This window comes from Euleptes europaea, chromosome 11, assembly GCF_029931775.1.
Source record: "Euleptes europaea isolate rEulEur1 chromosome 11, rEulEur1.hap1, whole genome shotgun sequence".
Classification (NCBI taxonomy): Eukaryota; Metazoa; Chordata; class Lepidosauria; order Squamata; family Sphaerodactylidae; genus Euleptes; species Euleptes europaea.
The window spans coordinates 4,497,419-4,515,908 of NC_079322.1; the positions used below are offsets into that span (position 1 = coordinate 4,497,419).

The 18,490-nt window shown below is 45.5% G+C and overlaps 1 protein-coding gene across 1 annotated transcript in view; it reads right to left on the reverse strand.

The window, feature by feature from the left end:
* The window catches only part of TECRL (trans-2,3-enoyl-CoA reductase like), a 69,200-nt gene that overhangs the window by 18,673 nt on the left and 32,037 nt on the right, over nt 1-18,490 (reverse strand). Inside the window, exons 9-11 of the mRNA XM_056857843.1 lie at nt 18,211-18,268; nt 15,015-15,100; nt 12,827-12,872 (exon numbers count right to left, since the gene is read on the reverse strand). Of these exons, the coding sequence (XP_056713821.1) occupies nt 12,827-12,872; nt 15,015-15,100; nt 18,211-18,268 (190 nt within the window). The remainder of the gene's footprint in view (nt 1-12,826; nt 12,873-15,014; nt 15,101-18,210; nt 18,269-18,490) is intronic.

Here is an 18,490-nt window from a genome sequence, read left to right on the forward strand (position 1 = left end):
ACAAGAGTCCAGACAATATATAGCTTAACCTCAAAGGAACTGAACCACCCGCATTTCGGAAATCCAAACGCTCAGGAAAATGTGCTCTGTCACATGGAGAAGTCTCCCAAAACCACTCTCCCAGAAAAATCTCTATCCCTTGATGCGGCTTTTCCACTATCTTCTATATGCAACAGAAGATCTCCAATATAATTAGAAATAGTTAAGACAGAAGAAGAAATTAAAGACCAACTGACAGAACACATCTCAAGCTTCAGACCAATGGTATAATACTCTGAATTTACTTCTAATTCGGGATGTCCTGTGTCCTATATAAGTTGACATTTTAATTTTTTTAAAAAAACCAAGGTGGGCAGCAGAGTTATAAAAGTTGCCATTGATGATGAAGAAGCCATTGCATTTCCATTTATTTCTTTGAAGGCTGACCAAGAAGGAAGACCAGCTTCAAGGGCTCTGGATCTGCTATGAAGGTCCTGCATGTACAGTCTAAGAGCACGACCTGGCTCCAAGCAAGCAGGGATGCTGTGGGTTTTGGAGAGAAACTGTGGCTCAGTGGAAGAGCCTCAGCTTTGCATGCAGAAGGTCCCAGGTTCAAATCCTGAAATCTCCAGTTAAAAAGGACCAGGAAGGTGATGTGAAAGACCCTTTTCTGCCTGAGACCCTGGAGAGCCGCTGCCAGTTCCAAATAGGCAATACTGACCTTGATGGACCAAGGGAGGGGGGAGCGGTTCATTATCAAGCAGCTTTGGGTGTGTGTTTTTTGTCAGACATGTCTGACAAGTGAACGTACCTTGTTTGTGACCATCAGATGAGAGCTAATCACTGGGTTTGCTCAGTTTGGCACCAAATGACTTGAAGGCTTCCTGAACAGGTTGGCTTTGGGTGTTTTCAAAGCTGAGTGTGTGTGAATATGGTGCTGATCCAAACAAATCAGTAGCCATTAACATTGCTAAGGACTACTGAGAAGTGCATCTACCAGTAGCTTATTTAACAAAATAATTAACTTTGGTATGTGACTGATTTTATATGATTTGCAACTGGTTTAACTATATGTACCACAGTGCAGTGCCAGTTGGCACCATGGTACCCGCTGGCACCTTTACTGGTGCCCACCATTTTATTTTGAAAGTGGGTTGAATGGACGGGGCTCTTGCCCAGTAGGGCTTCTGATTGGTCACTGGAGAGCTGGTTGGCTGTGCCGGTTAAAATAACATTGTTTCAGTTGCAGCTGCCCCCACATTATTTTCCTCCTTCTCTGTCGCTCGGCTTCCCCAGAGTATTTTTCAAAATCCCCCCCTTCTCCCCTGCACTTTGCCTTCCTTTGTGTGCAGGGCTACGCCGTCCTGCAGGAGCCATTTTTGCGCCCACCGCTCTGAGTGAGAAATCCAAAGTGGCCCACAGGCTCAAAAAGGTTGGGGACCCTGTCCCCAATATATACTGTAGATATAAATAATTACCTGCCAGGCAGAGCAGTAAAAAAAAAAGGGGGGGGAGAACCAGCACGGTGACCAAGTTGCAATTAGTTATGTAATGAAAATCTCATCATATGCAAGTAATATACAAAATTACACAAGGTGGATAATTTGCAAAATCTATAAGAAAGTTGTATAGCAAACTGAATCTACAAAATACATGGAGTGCTATATAGCCAAACAAGTCTAACATACAATATACATTATAACATGCTCGATGGCAGAAAATCATATTTAGCACACATTGTGGTAATGGAAAAGGTACACAATAAATAAACAACAATCCATCCACTGTGCTATATGAATTCAAAGTCCAACTGGTGAAGTGAGCACAAAAAGGAGCAGCTGGCTTCAAAAGATCCTTTTCGAACTGTCCTTCCTCAGTCACAATGACGCAAGTGAAATGGACACACGAGCTCCTATTGAACACTTTCCTATGGAGCCGAAGTCTCAAAGCACTCAATGCTTAAAGCCGTGTTTGATCGAAGGTATCTTTGGAAACCTTTCTTGCCAGTTTGTACTGGAAAAAGGCAGATCAGTGGCACATTAAAGAGGGGGAAACCAAGTAGTGTGCAGAAAGCCAGTGGTCTGTCCTGTGCTGTTAAGAAGAAAGGCAACCTTCTGAACAGCCACAAACCAGGCAGTCGACAAACGGTCTGTTGAAAACTCACCTACCTGTTTGCCCCTGGTGAACAGTCGAGAGCTCAGCTGGCGGGGGGTGGGTGGGTTTGAAACAGGGGTGGGGAACATCAGGCCTGGGGGCCATTTACGGCCCGCAAAATCATTTGGTCTGGCCCTTTGTGGGTCCTGGCAGATCTCTAGCTCAGAAGGATCTAAGACTGGCGATCCGCCCCCTCCCACAGACAGGAATAGCCTCTGTTCAAGGCGGATGTGAGTTTGTTTTGCTGAGAAAAGGAACCTTTTTTCCTCCTTGCAGAAGAGTTGTTAGCTAAGGAGCTGCTAGGACCGCCCAAGAAACTGTGTTAACCCTTTCCCACCCGGGCGGTGGAGAAATGTATTCCTTCTGTACTACAAGAGGGCTGGGGGCGGAAGTGGCGACAATGGAGGGGTTAAAGGGTTAACACAAGGCCACGATGCGCACCGGGGGGGGGGGGGCGAGTTCTTAGCTAGTGTGTCCTCATATCATCCCTGCAGGTGGAGGTAGCAGGAGCCGGCTGTAGAATCCGGCCCCAACCATGTGGAGCAGGAGCAACTCCGGTGTGTGGCTGGACAGCTATGCCCGGCTGTTGCAACTGACCATCCTGTGTCATCATGTCGGCGAGTGTGCCACCTGTTGGATGCCTGCCTGCTTGCCCACGCCGGGGGGGGGGGTCATCTGGGGCAGCTGCCTGCTTGGGGCTTGGTCAGCTAATTTTTAAGTTGACCGTTTTGTATGGCCCGTGAATGATGTTATAAATATCCAAATGACCCTTGGTGGAAAAAAGGTTCCCCACCCCTGGTTTGAAGCATCCATACCCTGAAGTGTCCGTGGGAATAATAATTATGGTGCTTAATCAGGGCTAGATTTTGGCAATCGGACTTGTAAAAGGGTTTTTTATTATTCTTGTCTAATTTTGAACACACCCATTGCATTTGGTGGAGTTTTAAAACGCTTAATTTATCTTGTGATTTAGGATGGGGGAGACCACAAGAGCACAGTAAAGAAATGGGATGATTGAGAAATGCCAGCACGGCACTGCCTACAAATGTGACATTTCATTTAAAATGGCTCCTGAGCTACACACGTCCACCTGTGGTAAAACAGACATTTGCAAAGCTAAATCTTCACTGCCTGCTTCAAACTTGAAAGGGAAGGATGCTTTGGGCAGCACTGAGGTTATCAGTGATGCTTCAGGATGGGTTGAGCAATAAATACTAAGTAGAACTGCAACTGTACGAAGCTACCTCCCTCCTGCTTGGGCTGTCTCTCCTCTTTTCTTTTTCAAAGGATTTCAAAAGGGTGCTGTAGCCATTTGTGTTCGAAGAGTGACACCCAGCGGCCCCTCGCTTCTCTGACACAAAAGGCTGGGTTTCTTTTTTAAAATACTGTCCTATATTAATCCCCCATTTTCCTTCTTGTAAAGTTTTAAAACAGATCTGACACATTTTTGACATGTTAATGTTCTGCCCTGATCTTACATCCTTGGAACAATCCTAGTGGTATATTGATCCTGACCCTGTTTATCTCAAATGCAATACTGACAGAACAAATTGTTCATTGATATAGTTGCAGTGCATCCAGTCCTTTTGCTAAAAAAGGGGACACATGATTAGTCTGGATAATATTTAACTGCAGTGCTCCTTAGTCAGAAAATTAAACCATTGCATTCATTATTTTGTTTATTTATTAAAACAAAAATATGCCTCTTCTACTGTCTACTCTTCTACTGTGGCTTATAGTAGCTGACAAAAAATAGTATTCCCCACATCAAATTTTGTGTCTGGAGCTCCTACGTGAGCGTTGGGTTTAAAAAATGGCTTGGAAATCTAGACATAGAATGCCCAGTGGGCATCTGGTTTAGCCCAAGCAACCACTGGGCTCTAGGAAGTGCCCTGGAAATGACCAGTGGTCCAAGTCCTGGTGGATCTGTCCTGGGCCCTGTGTTGTTCAACATCTTTATAAATGATTTGGATGAAGGGCTAGAGGGGATGCTTTTTAAATCTGCAGACAATACTACATTGGGAGGGGTAGCAAATACGGCAGAAGACAGAGCCAGGACACAGGATGATCTTGACAGGATGGAGAATTGGGCTAAAACTAATAAAATGCATTTCAACAGACATAAATGTAAAGTTCTGCATTTAGGTAGGAAAAAATCAAATGCATAATTATAGGACGAGGGAGATTTGTCTAGGCCACTGGTTCCCAACCAGGGGTCCGTGGACCCCCAGGGGTCCGCGAGAACTAAATTAAGGTCCGCGAAACAAAGTTATAAACCCATAATAAATTAATATTTTCAATTAAAAGTTCTCTATTATAAAAATATATATTCAAATATTATTCTAAGTTTAACGTTTAACTAACAGTTATGATTAAAGTTTATTTTCAAATTCTCGGAATTTTAATTTTGAACCTTGGGGTCCCTGCGCTAACAAAAAAGTCCTAGTGGTCCCTGGTCAAAAAAAGGTTGGGAACCACTGGTCTAGGCAGTAGTGTGTGCAAAAAGGATACAGGGGTCTTAGTAGACCAAACACTGAACATGAGTCAGCAGTGTGATGCGGTAGCTAAAAAGGCAAATGTGATCTTGGGCTGTATCCACAGAAGTATAGTGTCTAGATCACGCAAAGTAATGGTATCGCTTTACTCTGTTCTGGTTAGACCTCACCTAGAATATTGTGTTCAGTTTTGGGCACCGCAATTTAAGAAGGATGTAGACAAGCTGGAACGTGTCCAGAGGAGGGCAACAAAGATGGTGAGGGGTCTGGAGACCAAGTCCTATGAGGAAAGGTTGAAGGAGTTGGGTATGTTTAGCCTGAAGAGGAGATGACTGAGAGGGGATATGATAACCATCTTCAAGTACTTGAAGGGCTGTCATATAGAGGAGGTTGCCGAGTTGTTTTCTGTTGCCCCAGAAGGTCGGGCCAGAACAGACATGTTGAAATTGGATCAAAAGAGTTTCCATCTAAACATTAGGAAGAATTTTCTAACAGAGTGGTTCCTCAGTGGAACAGGCTTCCTCGGGAGGTGGTGAGCTCTCCTTCCATGGAGGTTTTAAAGCAGAGGCTAGATGGCCATCTGTCAGCAATGCTGATTCTATGACGGTAGGCAGTTCATGGGAGGGAGGGCATCTTGGCCATCTTCTGGGCATGGAGTAGGGGTCAATGGGTGTATGTGGGGGGGTAGTTGTGAATTTCCCGCATTGTGCAGGGGGTTGGACTAGATGACCCTGGTGGTACCTTCCAACTCTATGATTTTATGATTCTGTCTGGATTGAGTTCCTTGTCAAGTCACTATTTTTTCAGCCTGTGCCCACCCACCCCCTCCTCTAGGATAATGGTTCTCGCCAGCCTTGAGAGGCTTCTGCAGAGAAGAAAGAAAGCACAAACTTCAGATACACTATAAAAATGTAGAGTGTAATTCTTGCTATGCCCATCTTTCAAGGGAGGCAGAGCTGCTGGTTGTGCAGCCCGACACTGTCAGATCACAAGCAGGAGAGAGAGGGTTCACTGCTCCTTCTCCAAGGCTTCAGGTCTTTCACATCACCTGGTTTTTTGACTAGAGATGCCGGGCATTGAACCTGAGACCTTCTGCATGCCAAGCAGATGCTCTGCCTCTGAGCCACTGCCCTTCCCAGAAACAAGAAGTGGTGCAAACTTCATAATAAATTCAATTGATTGACATTGGAACTTACCTGGTTCACAATAACGATTTTGTGTTAAATTGAACACCCCGGGGGTATTTTGCTCACAATTCAAAATGAGCAGCACTTCACTCGCTTTGTGGCTGGGCAGCAGCAACCTTCAGCCTCACAGCTGACTGGGAAGCTGCTGCTGCTGCACGTTCACCATTTGCTGGGGTTCCACATCTCCCAGAACATGCTTGCGTGTGCATAACAGAATGCATCAACTTCTTCTCTTTCCCCTCATTTCACCTTCTGCCTATCCTTCCGTCGGGTCACCTTTCCAATTGCAAGTCCCTTTGGTTGTTAGTCTGCAAAGCCACTGTTCCTTATATTAATAATAGTGACCTCAGGGCCATTGTCATGGCATCCCCTCTCCTACCAAAAGATTATTTACTCTTTTGGGGGCAGCATGATGATTGAAGAGATCGTGAAGCTGGTCTAATGGGCTTTTCTAGGAAGGGTGTTTTCCCACGAGTCAATCACCATCCTGAAATTGTTTTGTGTTAAAAACGGCTTGGGGCAATACAGCAAGGACAGCATAAATGAGGGGAAAACAAATTAGGAGGAGGAGGAGGAGGAGGAGGAAAAGAGGTTGGTTTTTATATGCCGACTTTATCACTTAAGGAAGAATCAAAATGGCTTACAATCACCTTCCCCTCCCACAACAGACACCCTGTGAAGTAGGTGGGGCTGAGAGACCTCTAAGAGCTGTGACTAGCCCAAGGTCACCCAGCTGGCTTCATGTGTAGGAGTGGGGAAACCAACCCAGTTCACCCAATTAGAGTCCGCTGCTCATGTGGAGAAGCGGGGAATCAAACCCGATTCTCCAGATTAGAGTCCACCGCTCTTAACCACTACTCCACGCTGGCCAGAAATGTTTTAATTTAAGAACAACAACCACGTCACTTCAAATGCTATCCTTTGCAATGGAATCCATTCACACACATCTGGCTGGGTCACTCAAACCACTCGGGACATGATCGAATTATTGGAATATATTTGAGGATGGGCAGCTGAGTGTGTGGATTGACTCCCCTAAAAAACACATCTAAGGTACTCTGAAAGTTCTGCTGTAGCTTCTTATCTCCTATTGCTCCATCACATAGGAAAGCCAGCACTGTCTGAAGGGCGAGTAACAGGTAGAGGACCCCAAATTAGTAATATTGGGATGACTTAATGAGGCCCTTGAGCAGTTATCACAAGGATTACAATCTGCTTTGAAGGCTCCATATTTGAAGAGAAGCTGACTAATGCACAGACTATTAGCTATGCTCTGCACTGTTCGTGGCCTCTATTAATTAGAGGCATCTACATTCAGCGGTATTGGGCTGAGAGAGAAAGGTGTGGTGATACATTTGAGCCACTAGAGGGGGCTGTAAACTTGATTTTGTTGTTTGAGCCACTATTTGCATGAGTTCAGTTTTGTTTCGAGAGCACAAAATGCTTTCCCAGGCTTCTTCAGAGCTGTGTCAATCTGTCCCGGTCCCCTAACTTGTAAAGTTACAAGGACTACCTATTACAGTAGTATTTCTTTGTGATGTGAGAGCTACAGAGTTACTGTGGTTTTCTCCCCCCTCCCTAAGGTTGCCAGCCTCCAGGTAGTAGCTGGAGAAATCCTGCTATTACAACTGATCTCCAGCCAATAGAGATCAGTTCACCTGGAGAAAATGGCCGCTTTGGCCATTGGACTCTATGGCATTGAAGTCCTTTCCCCTCCCCAAACCCTGCCCTAATCAGGCTCTTCCCCAAAAACCTCCCACCAGTGGCAACCCTTCCCCTCTCTCCCAGCATCTATTTAACAAATATGCTAGTCTTCAAGACATCAGTATCCCACAGAGCAACAGCATGACTTTGGAGCCCTCGGAGGATCTTTCGTTCTTACCTAGCTGCAAAATCTTTCACCTTCTACCCTTGCTTGCTTCAGCCCCCTTCCAAATATACTAATAGACACTTGCAGTGGGCAGTAGCTGTCAGCTTCGGCTAGCAAACTGTGCAAAAATCCTGGGAAGAAGAGTACTTTGCATGTGCTTGAAACTGAATGTCAGCAGGGCAGGCAGGAGAGTTAAGCCAAGCAAGGGTCATTTGGACATGACACATCACGCTGCTTGTGTTGCTTGTCAGGGTGGATCCAGCTTTGTGGTATGTGTTGCATTCCAGGGACCAGGGCACATGGAACTCATCGTTCTGCAAACAGGGTACTCCTTGGAGGTTTCTGGTGCTTCTGTACAGTTATGAGAAGTTATGAGAGCCAGCGTGGTGTAGTGGTTTGGAGCGGGGTAGTCTGAAGAACCGGGTTTGATTCCCCACTCCTCCACTTGAGCGGCGGACACTAATATAGTGAACTGGATTTGTTTCCCCACTCCTACACATGAAGCCAGCTGGGTGGCCTTGGGCTAGTCACAGCTCTTTCAGCCCCACCTACCTCACAGGGTGTCTGTGGTGGGGAAGGGAAGGTTTGATTCTCTCTCCTCCTCCTCCTTCTTCCAACCCCTAGATGCCACTGCCCCTCATCAAGGGGCGGACCCTCACCAAGCTCCAAGAGGATGGCCAGTTCTTCCCAGCTTCCTCAGCCTGAGGCTGGGGGACAGACCCCTGCCCACTGCTGCAGCCTTTCTCTATTTCTCCCCCACCTTCTCTTTCAAATGTACCTTCCCCTACTTAGCCCAGTTCCGCAGGGCCGGCGAGATGGAGATTTTCTGCCAGGCCTATGGTTGAGGACAGCGACGGTAATACATCGCAACCTGGCCTCCCTCCCCTCCCCTCTCTTCTCTTTCCTTCCCGTTGCTTTCCCCCTCTCCTTCCCATTCCTTCCTTTCCCCCCTTTGTGGGTCTCCTTTGTCCTTCTGTCTCCATCTCTTAGAAGGGATGAAATCAGGGCTGGTTGTTGGCCCCTTTTGTTGTTCTCTGGTTTGCTGCTGCTTGCCTGGAATAGTCTCTCTAAAGTGAAACAGTTTAATTAAGGTGCCATCTGTGTATAGTATATATGCTTTTCATTTTATGATCTTAATGATGTTTTAACCTTGTTATTTATATATTTGGGTGCATGTTGTCAACCGTCTTGAGCCCAGTTTGCCAGGGGAGGGCAAGGGCATACATTAATTAAAATAAATAAATAAAATACTTCTCTGTGTCCCACCCAGCAGTCTCCTCTGGCAGCATTCACCAATCCTCCTCTGCATCATTTCATCTCCAGTGTAACTCTCACCAGTCGCCAGTGTGTCACGTGTCCAGGTCTAGCCATAGAGACTGAAGGGAACCTCCATGTTCAGAGGCAGTAAACCTCCCAGTGCCAGGAGACAACATCAGGGGAAGGCCTCGACCTCTATGCTCTGTGGTTGGACCTCCAGAGGAACCGGTGGGCCACTATGTGAGACAGGACTAGATGGACCACTAGTCTGATCCAGCAGGGCTGTTCTGATGTCCTTATCAGGGGAAGGAGAGTCAGAGTGAGGGCCTCTCTCTCTCTCTCTCTCTCTCTCTCTGTTTATTCTCCCCCCCCCCAAAAAAAACCCACCCAGGCACTGCCCTTTTCCCTCCTCTGCATCATTTCATCTCCAGGTCCTCCCTCCCGCCTCTGCAGCTGGACGCTCCTTGCAGAAGGTTCCCTATAACAAGACAAGTTTCCTGGTGGAACATGTGGCAGGATGACACCAAGTGTCAGAAGACGTTCAAGAGGTTAAACGAGATGTCGAAATCCCCGATGAGCAGTATGTCTGAATGTAACCCCCCTCTTCTGAGCCACACACAAAAGTTCCACAAAGTTTTCAAGTGCAGCCAGGCTTATGCACTACGCTGGGTAACCCAGAGAATTACTCAAACAGACTTTATACTGAACGTGAGACTAACGTAATAGTTCATTATGTTTTCTAGCAATTGGGAGCAGGCAAGTGATTTTTGCTGCCCTTGCTTTTCTGGTAAGTATTTGGGTGGGATAAATATGATTGTGCAAAATAGGCTATACATCATGTGTAATTTTGCATTTCCTCTGAACGATAGAGGGAATAGCGCTATCTGGCTAGGGCTGCCGACTGCTTGCTGGGGAATTCCTGGAGATTTAGGGCTGAAGCTTGGAAAGCGTAGGGTTTGAGGGAGGGAGAGACCACAGCTGGGTGTAATGACACCTGTGGATTGGGGCCATTTACACAGATTTTCCAATGGACTTGGGAGACCCCCCAGGTTTACAGAAAAACCTGAAAACTTTTAAAAAGTGGATTGGCGGAGGGGAAGGAGTGCAAACAACGTGCCTCCATCACCTTAAGGAATGCCTCACCTCTGCTAGCCAGTCAGCACCCCAGCTTTCCACCCTCAGACTTTGCTGCCACTCTCTCTCTTGTTTGCTCACTGTTCTCCACTTCCTTCCTTTCCAGGGTTGCCAGGTCCCTCTTCACCACCGGCGAGAGGCTTTGGGGGCAGAGCCTGAGGAGGGCAGGGTTGGGGAGGGACTTCAATGTCATAGAGTCCAAGTGCCAAAGTGGCCAACCTCCAGGTACTAGCTGGAGATCTTCTGCTATTACAACTGATCTCCAGCCAACAGAGGTCAGTTCCCCTGGAGAAATGGCCGCTTTGGCAATTGGACTCTATGGCATTGAAGTCCCTCCCCAAACCCCGCCCTCCTCCGGCTCTGCCCAAAAAAAACCTCCCGGTGGTGGCGAAGAGGGGCCTGGCAACCCTAGCTGAGCGCTGCTTTCAGCCTGGCACGGTTCCTGCCACAGACAGGACGAGGCCCCCTCTTCGCCATTCCAGAAAGGAGAGCCCCAAAGAAGCAATTGCCGCTGACCCCACTGCCACTCCTCCCCCCTTGCCCATGCCTGACCTCCCCGTTCCTCCCCTCGCCCGGTCTGCCTGTTGTTTGGTGTAAAGGGGTGGGGTCACGGACATCATTGCAGCCCCCAGCAATTAATTAGTAATTATTTAGTAAATCAGTAAACGGCCTTTGAACCCTCCCGTCAATTCAAAAGGTGCCTAATCAGGCAAGGAATGAATTACAACTCAGCAAAATAATAAGGTCTGCAATCCATTCAAGCAAGATCTTTAAAATAAACATTTTATTATCATGAACATTAGCTTTGACAGTTTAGTGGACAGTAAACAAAATAGGTGTAACAACAGATTTTAGAGCACAGCAGAGTATTTATAGTTGTAAAATTCAGTGAGTATTCTTTTAACATATGGTAAAGCTAAATGCAACCTGATTCTACACACATTTTCTCAGAAGTAAATCCACTGAATTCACTGGGACTTATTTCAGTTAAACGTGCATAGGAATTGCAGCCTACAATGCTTTGCCTCTGCTCACTCACACTGGTATCCCACTGAATGCGGCAGCAATTGTTGCCTAGAAAACGTGTACCAGATCGAAACCCTAGTTGGCTAATTGCAATGACGTCACGTGGGTCTAAAGGTTCATTTCTCTACAAATGGATTGTTTTGTTATCTAAGCTTTAGTTGGTGGAAGGACCCACATTTCTCAAGATAGGATTGAGCAGATCAGGACATTCATTAAAGATGCTGCTCTAGATACTGTCTTCAATGAAGCTGCTAGCAACAAAAAATTAAAAAAAAAAAAAAAGAACACACCCTTATTTCGGTCAGGATCTGCGGTACTTTTTAACAGCAATCTTTCATGCCACATGGCAAACTACTTTTGCATCAGGGAGAGTTTCAAAAGCAGTTATTTATGTGATATGGGGATCCTGCTGTTGAACAAATGTACAAATTAGCATGGGGCACGCTAGGGCCTTTGACCTCTAAAGCTGCCTTAGAGTGACTCAGACCTGTGGAATACTCTGTGCAACGTTGGGCTGTGGAGGGAACCTTCTTCGTGCGCCTGACCTAGTCCTTGAGTTTACCAAAAAGTATCTATTTGGGTCCCCAGCAGCAGCCCAGTGGGTAAAAAAGATGCTGAGCCAGTGTGGTATAGTGGTTAAAAGCAGTGGTTTGGAGTGGTGGAGTCTGATCTGGAGAACTGGGTTTGATTCCCTACTCCTCCACATGAGTGGAGGAGACTAATCTGGTGAACTGGATTTGTTTCCCCACTCCCACATGAAGCCAGCTGGGTGACCTTGGGCTAGTCACAGCTCTGATAGAGCTCTCTCAGCCCCACCTACCTCACAGGGTGTCTGTTGCGGGGAGGGGAAAGGTAGATGATTGTAAGCCGGTTTGAGTCTCCCTTAAGTGGTAGAGAAAGTCAGCATATAAAAACCAACTCTTCTTCTCTTCTTCTTCTTTTTCTTCTTCTTCTTCTTCTGGTCTAATCCAGCATGACTGCTCTTCTGTTCTTATGATATTTTAGTCTTTTTAGGAAAAAACCCGCAATGCCCTGCTGTATCCCATTTAGATAACTAAATGGAGCGAATGCTCCCGGTAGTTCCAGGTCAAATCGATTTGCATTTACAGTATAAATGGAATCATTGCTGCTTTTCTCCACCTAGAGGAAGTCCCCCTCTTCAGGTACAGTTGGTGCTTCTTCTGGGCCCACAAGCCCATCTGGATCGCCATTAGGAATGCGAAGACACCCACTGGAAAGAGGGAGGGGGGAAATGGTTTCTTTTGTCAGTCCAAGATTGCTCATTTTCAGAAAGAGGCATGCAACATATTTAGCTTGAGCTGGATCATGGCCATTATTAAAGGAACAAAGGCAATTTTAATGGAGGGGAATTTCTGCCTTTTAAAGAATGCTGGAAAGGTGCTGATTTATGGTGTTGCTTTATATTCCTTACATAGTTATTGAAAGGGGATGTGAACACACACATGAACACACATGGGACTGCCTTATATCGAGTCAGACCATCGGTCCCTCAGCGTCAGAATGGTCTATTGAAACTGTCAGAGGCTTTCCAGGGTCTCAGGCTGAGGTCTTTCATATCACCTCCTGCCTGGTCCTTTATAACTGGAGATGCCGGGGATTGAACCTGGGACCTTCTGCATGCAGAGCAGAAGCTCTTCCACTGAGCCACAGCCCTTCCCACTGGGAGCAACATTTTGCTTACCCACCAAATGGCTGGCGCTTACCTGGCAGAGTTTGTGTCATTAATGTAAAACTAATCCAAGAGCCAATCTGTTGCAAAAAGAAAACACAGGGACTACAATGAAATATAAAGAGCTGCCTTCTATGAAGCCTACAACGTTCCATTCAGCCCAATCAACCCCTCGCTGGCAATACGGTTGCCAACCTCCAGGTACTAGCTGGAGATCTCCTGTTATTACAACAGATCTCCAGCCAATAGAGATCAGTTCCCCTGGAGAAAATGGCCACTTTGGCAATTGGACTCTATGGCACTGAAGTCCCTCCCCTTCCCAAACCCAGCCCTTTTCAGGCTCCGCCCCAAAAACCTCCCGCCGATGGCAAAGAGGGACCTGGCAACCCTTGCTGGCAACCAGAGTCCAAACAGCCCTCCATGAGGATTTGAAAAAGGCTTCCTGAGACAAATGCTGGCAAATGAGCAGATAAACTGGGTGGTGTCGACACAGACAGGCACCCGGAGAAAGATGGGAAATGATTTAGATGGAGCTGAATGAAGATGCTGAGAGACCCAACATCTAAACTCAAGCCCCAGGTACAGGGCTGGTTCTGGGTTTTGTGGGTCCCTGGGCACAGAGTGTCCATGCCCCCCTCCTCTACCCTCCAGGAACCCCACTCACACTTCTCTTTCTGGCCCCACCCACGTACACCACATCTGCCTGTGCACCTGTGCTATTTCTTCAAGGGTTCTGGGCAGAGCTTGTGGCTAGAATTGCCAGTGCTGTGACCACAATGAGCACTGCTTCGACCACTAGGGTTGCCAACCCCCAGGTGGTTAGAAAATCTGCAACGGAGTCTCCAGTACAAAAGTAGCAAAAAATTCTTATTGGTGCTTACACATGTAACATCAACAATACAAGAGTGAAAGATACATATAAGAACAATCAAAGTTATATACAGTATGTACAATCTAAGTAAGGTGCAGTCTCAATGCACCAATTGCCATGTTCTTTCAAGTAAATGTTGTATTTTCTTCAAAAAGTCCAATAGTAGGTACTATCCCAAAAGCACACTTTTCGGGAAAAGGTGGGGGACGGCCGTTTCAAATCTTTTCTTCAGCCCCAAACAGTAAACACATCCAAATCGTACCCAATAGTAAAATCTTCCACTCTGTTCTCAGTTCCCCGAGGGATACTCGGCTTCACTTTAGAGTCTCAATTGGTGCATTGAGACTGCACCTTACTTAGATTGTACATACTGTATATAACTTTGATTGTTCTTATATGTATCTTTCACTCTTGTATTGTTGATGTTACATGTGTAAGCACCAATAAGAATTTTTTGCTACTTTTGTACTGGAGACTCCGTTGCAGATTTTCTAACCATTGGTATTGGCACGGAGGTGCCTATTTTGTATTGTAACCCCCAGGTGGTGGCAGGAGATCTCCTGCTCTTACAACTGATCTCCAGCCGATAGAGATCCATTCCCCTGGAGAAAGTGGCCGCTTTGGCAATTGGACTCTATGGCATTGATGTCCCTCCCCTCCCCAGACCCTGCCCTTCTCAGGCTCCGCCCCCAAAGCCTCCCACCGGTGGCGAAGAGGGACCTGGCAACCCTGTCTACCACCCACACAGTTTCCCCTGGGGGTGGTGTTCAGCCCAGGTAGTCAGGAGCACAGAAGACAGGATCCCTGTAAGTGACTGGGTGAGGGACGGGCAGGCAGGCAGGCAGGCAGGTGGCCGAGGAGGTGTGCTGGCCACGGGCCAGTGCCAGTGGGCCCTGCCAGAATCCCGGGGCCTTGGTAGATGCCCCACCTCAAGGTAGGCTGACGCTGGCCTGCCCAATATGATATCTGAAAGTTCCCTGTCTTACCCAGGAACCCAAGAAGCTGAGCTGAGGTTTTCTTTTTGCAGCCCTGCTGAAATCACAAATTCAGTCTTTGCCGGATGCAGGCCAGGCTATTATGTTACCACTGAGCTAAATGCTCTTCTGTAAAACAAACTCGTTTTACATGCAAACACCTTGCCAGGCCAGCACGCTCTGCGTAAACTCTTAGATGGGAACCATGCTTGCTGCAAGACCTCGGGTTGTTTGCCAGTGCACTAAGGTAAAAGTTGGACTTCTTAAGAGCTCAGAACAATGTCCTTTCTGAAGACCTCACCCGAATTTAGCATGCTGACACCACTTCCTTAGCTTAGTGACACAGGAACAGGGGAGAGATGAGAAAAGGCGGGTACCTCGTAGGTGTAGTTTGGACAGGAGACTAGCACAAACAGCCACGTGAAAGGGTTGATTGATGGACTTGGAAAAGAGGCTTTATTTCCTTCAGGAAAGGAGAAAAAAAGCAAATTTTCAGTATAATTTGTTCAGGTATTCGAAGATATTTACCAGCTTCAACTGAGGTTCTCAGCCAAAAACTCCCGCAATCTTGGCTTTGAGGAAAAAGTCACCATTTGGCTCCTACCTCTTCTGTAGCCTTTTCAGTGATTATTACAGCAGCTTTCCCTAAGATTATTTTATTTTTATCTTATTTTACTTCATTTACACCCTTCCTTTCTCCCCAACAGGGACCTAAAGCAGTTTACATCATCCACTTCTTCGTTTTATCATCACAACAACCCTGTGAGGAAGGTTAGGCTGAAGGAGTGTGACTGGCCCAAGGTCACCCAGCCAACTTCCATGGCAGAGGGGGAATTTGAACCTGGGTCTCCCAGATCCAAGTCTGACAGTGTCCCCAGCACATCACACCAGATGATGCAAGAGCTACTATCTGCACTCGCTCATCTTTCTCCTCCCTCTTGTGTTGTTTTGTACCATGCTTTGGGGGTCTGTTAAGGTACATTTATCGCCTTGACACCCATGGCGGCACACAGGGCGTTCCCAAAATATCTACCATCCAGCCATCGATGAGACCCCGACCTGCTTAGCTTTAGGACAGTAGCTGTTTCCTGTTACTTCATATATCTAGACATTTTCTTTACGCACATTTCAGCAAGAGACACATCTCTTAAACATATGCATTGGGCCTGTCTAGTCATTCTGTCTTTTTGAGAGGAATATATCAATTTTGTATCAGAATATTCATTGATTTTTTTTTAAGATTCTTATGTACTTTGAGACTATTTAACTGTCTCTCGGAGACCGGCTGTCAACAAAAACAACCATCTTTGCCCTTACTGTTGCCAAAAGACTTATATTACTACACTGGAGAGATCGCCGGTAATCCAATGGATTGAGAATCTTACAACTTCATCAATATTTTGAGCATCTGGCATATAAATGACAATTGTACATAGACATATCTTTAGATATTTGGAAACCATTTATAGATGCTTATCTGTACACCTGCCACCATCGCTGTTATATTTTGTTACATTTTCCAAAAAGAATTCTGTTTGGGGTAATTAAAAAAATTAAATACAACATTTATATTGAAAACAAATAAAGTTCTTGTTTACCTGGGCACATTTTTATTTCTAGTCCAAGTTCAGAACATATACCCAGCCTCCAAGAGACTAGGACAAGTATTCCCCCAAGGTTAATTTTTAAAAACCCACACCTTGGATCCTCCAAGGAAAGAATCATTGCATACAAGAGCCATTTATGCTTGGCTATTTCGTCGGGGTCACCCCGCCAACTACTTTGGTGATGCTTGCATTTTTGATGCTTTGATGATGCTTGCATTTTCCGACCGTCAGAGTTCATATCGCTCTCCCTGAGCATCCTTGTGGGTTTTGCCCACATTTTCTGGATTTGTGTTTAGCCAGCATTCAGAAAATGCAAGGAAAATGCACTGATATACGCGGGGAGAGCGAGGTGATCTCTGGCGGTTGGAAATGCATGAATAATCAAAGCAGAGGCCCCAAAGTAGTTGGTGGAGTGACTGTGAAGAAACCACCATGCATAAATGGCCTAGGATTTGGAAGGCAAGAGAAGAACAAATACCGTATTATCTCAGAAGGAAGAGAAAGATGAATGTAAGATGACCCTCCCAAAAATGTTATATACACAAAGAGATTATTAATATTGTAAGGTAAAAGGTAAAGGTCCCCAGTGCAAGCACAGGGTCATTAATATTGTACATAACTGTAAATTGTATGTAAAGTTAAGACGACCCCCTTTCTAGCATACCCAGAAAAAAACCTAGTCTTGTATTTCAGTAAATGCAGTAGGCCTTTGCTCAGTGTAGTAGTGTGGTGTAGTGTTTAGAGTGTTGGACTAGGATCTGGGGGATCCAGGTTCGAATCCCTACTCTGGCAAGGAAGCTTGCTGGGTAACTTTGGGCAGTCACACACTGTCTGCCAAACCTACCTCACAGGGGGCTGTTTGTGAGGATAAAATGGAAGAAGGGAGAATGATGCTGTGAGCCGCTTTCAATTCCCATTGCGGAGAAAAGTGAGGATATAAATATATAAATATAAATAAATACGGAAATAAATGTGAGTGACAAGCTTCATGGAACGGAGTTAAAGAAGCTTCCTTTGGTCGCAGCTCTTCAGTGTTGGGTTTCCCTGGTACTGGGAATGTTTCTTCAGTTCTATGAAGATTTGGGCTCAGCACCCACTTAAACTGAGCTGCATTCTGAGCACGTATAGAAGCTCTTTTATGCTGCAACTTTGAAAAAAACCCACAACTATTTATTTTACAAAACATATACCCTGCCTTATACTGCCTTTATAATGGCAGCTAACAAATTAAAAACATACATAATAAAATTACTTCTTAAAAACCATTAAAACCAACAAAGACTTCTACATCGTTAACATTATTAAAAGCAGAGCTAGAATACATACAAAAACATAAAAACAATTAAAACATTGAGCAGGAATGAGGGATCACTGAGTGAACACCAAAATGAAATGTGGATAGATTGTATGCATTAAGTATACAAATGCATACACCAAAAGGACAAAAAAATATGTTCTAAAGCAGGGATCCCCAACCTTTTTGAGCCTGCGGGCCCAATTCTGACATGGTGTGGTGGCCATAGCCACAAAACAACTGCCGTGGGAGGTGGAGCCAGCCACAAAATGATTGTTGCAGTTTAACTGCAGTCACGCAGTGAAGATCCTTGCACTGTGGTGGCAGCTGCTGGCAAAGTCACATTTTTAAAAATCTGCATAGCCAAACAGATCTCTAACAGCCAATCAGAAGCCTTGCTGGGCAAAAGCTCGACCTACTCCCATTCACTTCCTTAAAAATTTTTGGCAGGCGCCTGAAAAGGTATTGGTGGGGGGACCCCTGTTCTAAAGACAGCAAGAAGAGAAATAAAAATAAATAAATAAATGAAAGAAGACATCCATGTATACTATTCAGAATAAGTGATATTAGATACAGAAGGGTAAATTTGCCACCACTGGGAATCACCACCTGAACCAGACAAAAATTTAAGAGAGAAAAAGGGAAATTAATTGAACAATAAAAATCACAAACCTGATTGATTCTGCTTGACTAGAGCTACATTGATGAAATGGCTCCCAGCTTCACAGATCTGCAAGAACATGGCAAATGTTTTTCTTAAATTTGCAGGATGTTACTATACAATAATTTCAATATCTGGCTGGCACCAGTGTGGAAGATTATCCAATGAATATCAAAGGAAATCTAGAATGCATATACATTGGTAAGGCCCTTCAGTCCCAAGCGGATTAGACAGTGGGCAAAAATGTGTATTTCAAGTAAAGAAACACATTTTGATTAAATAATCAATTGG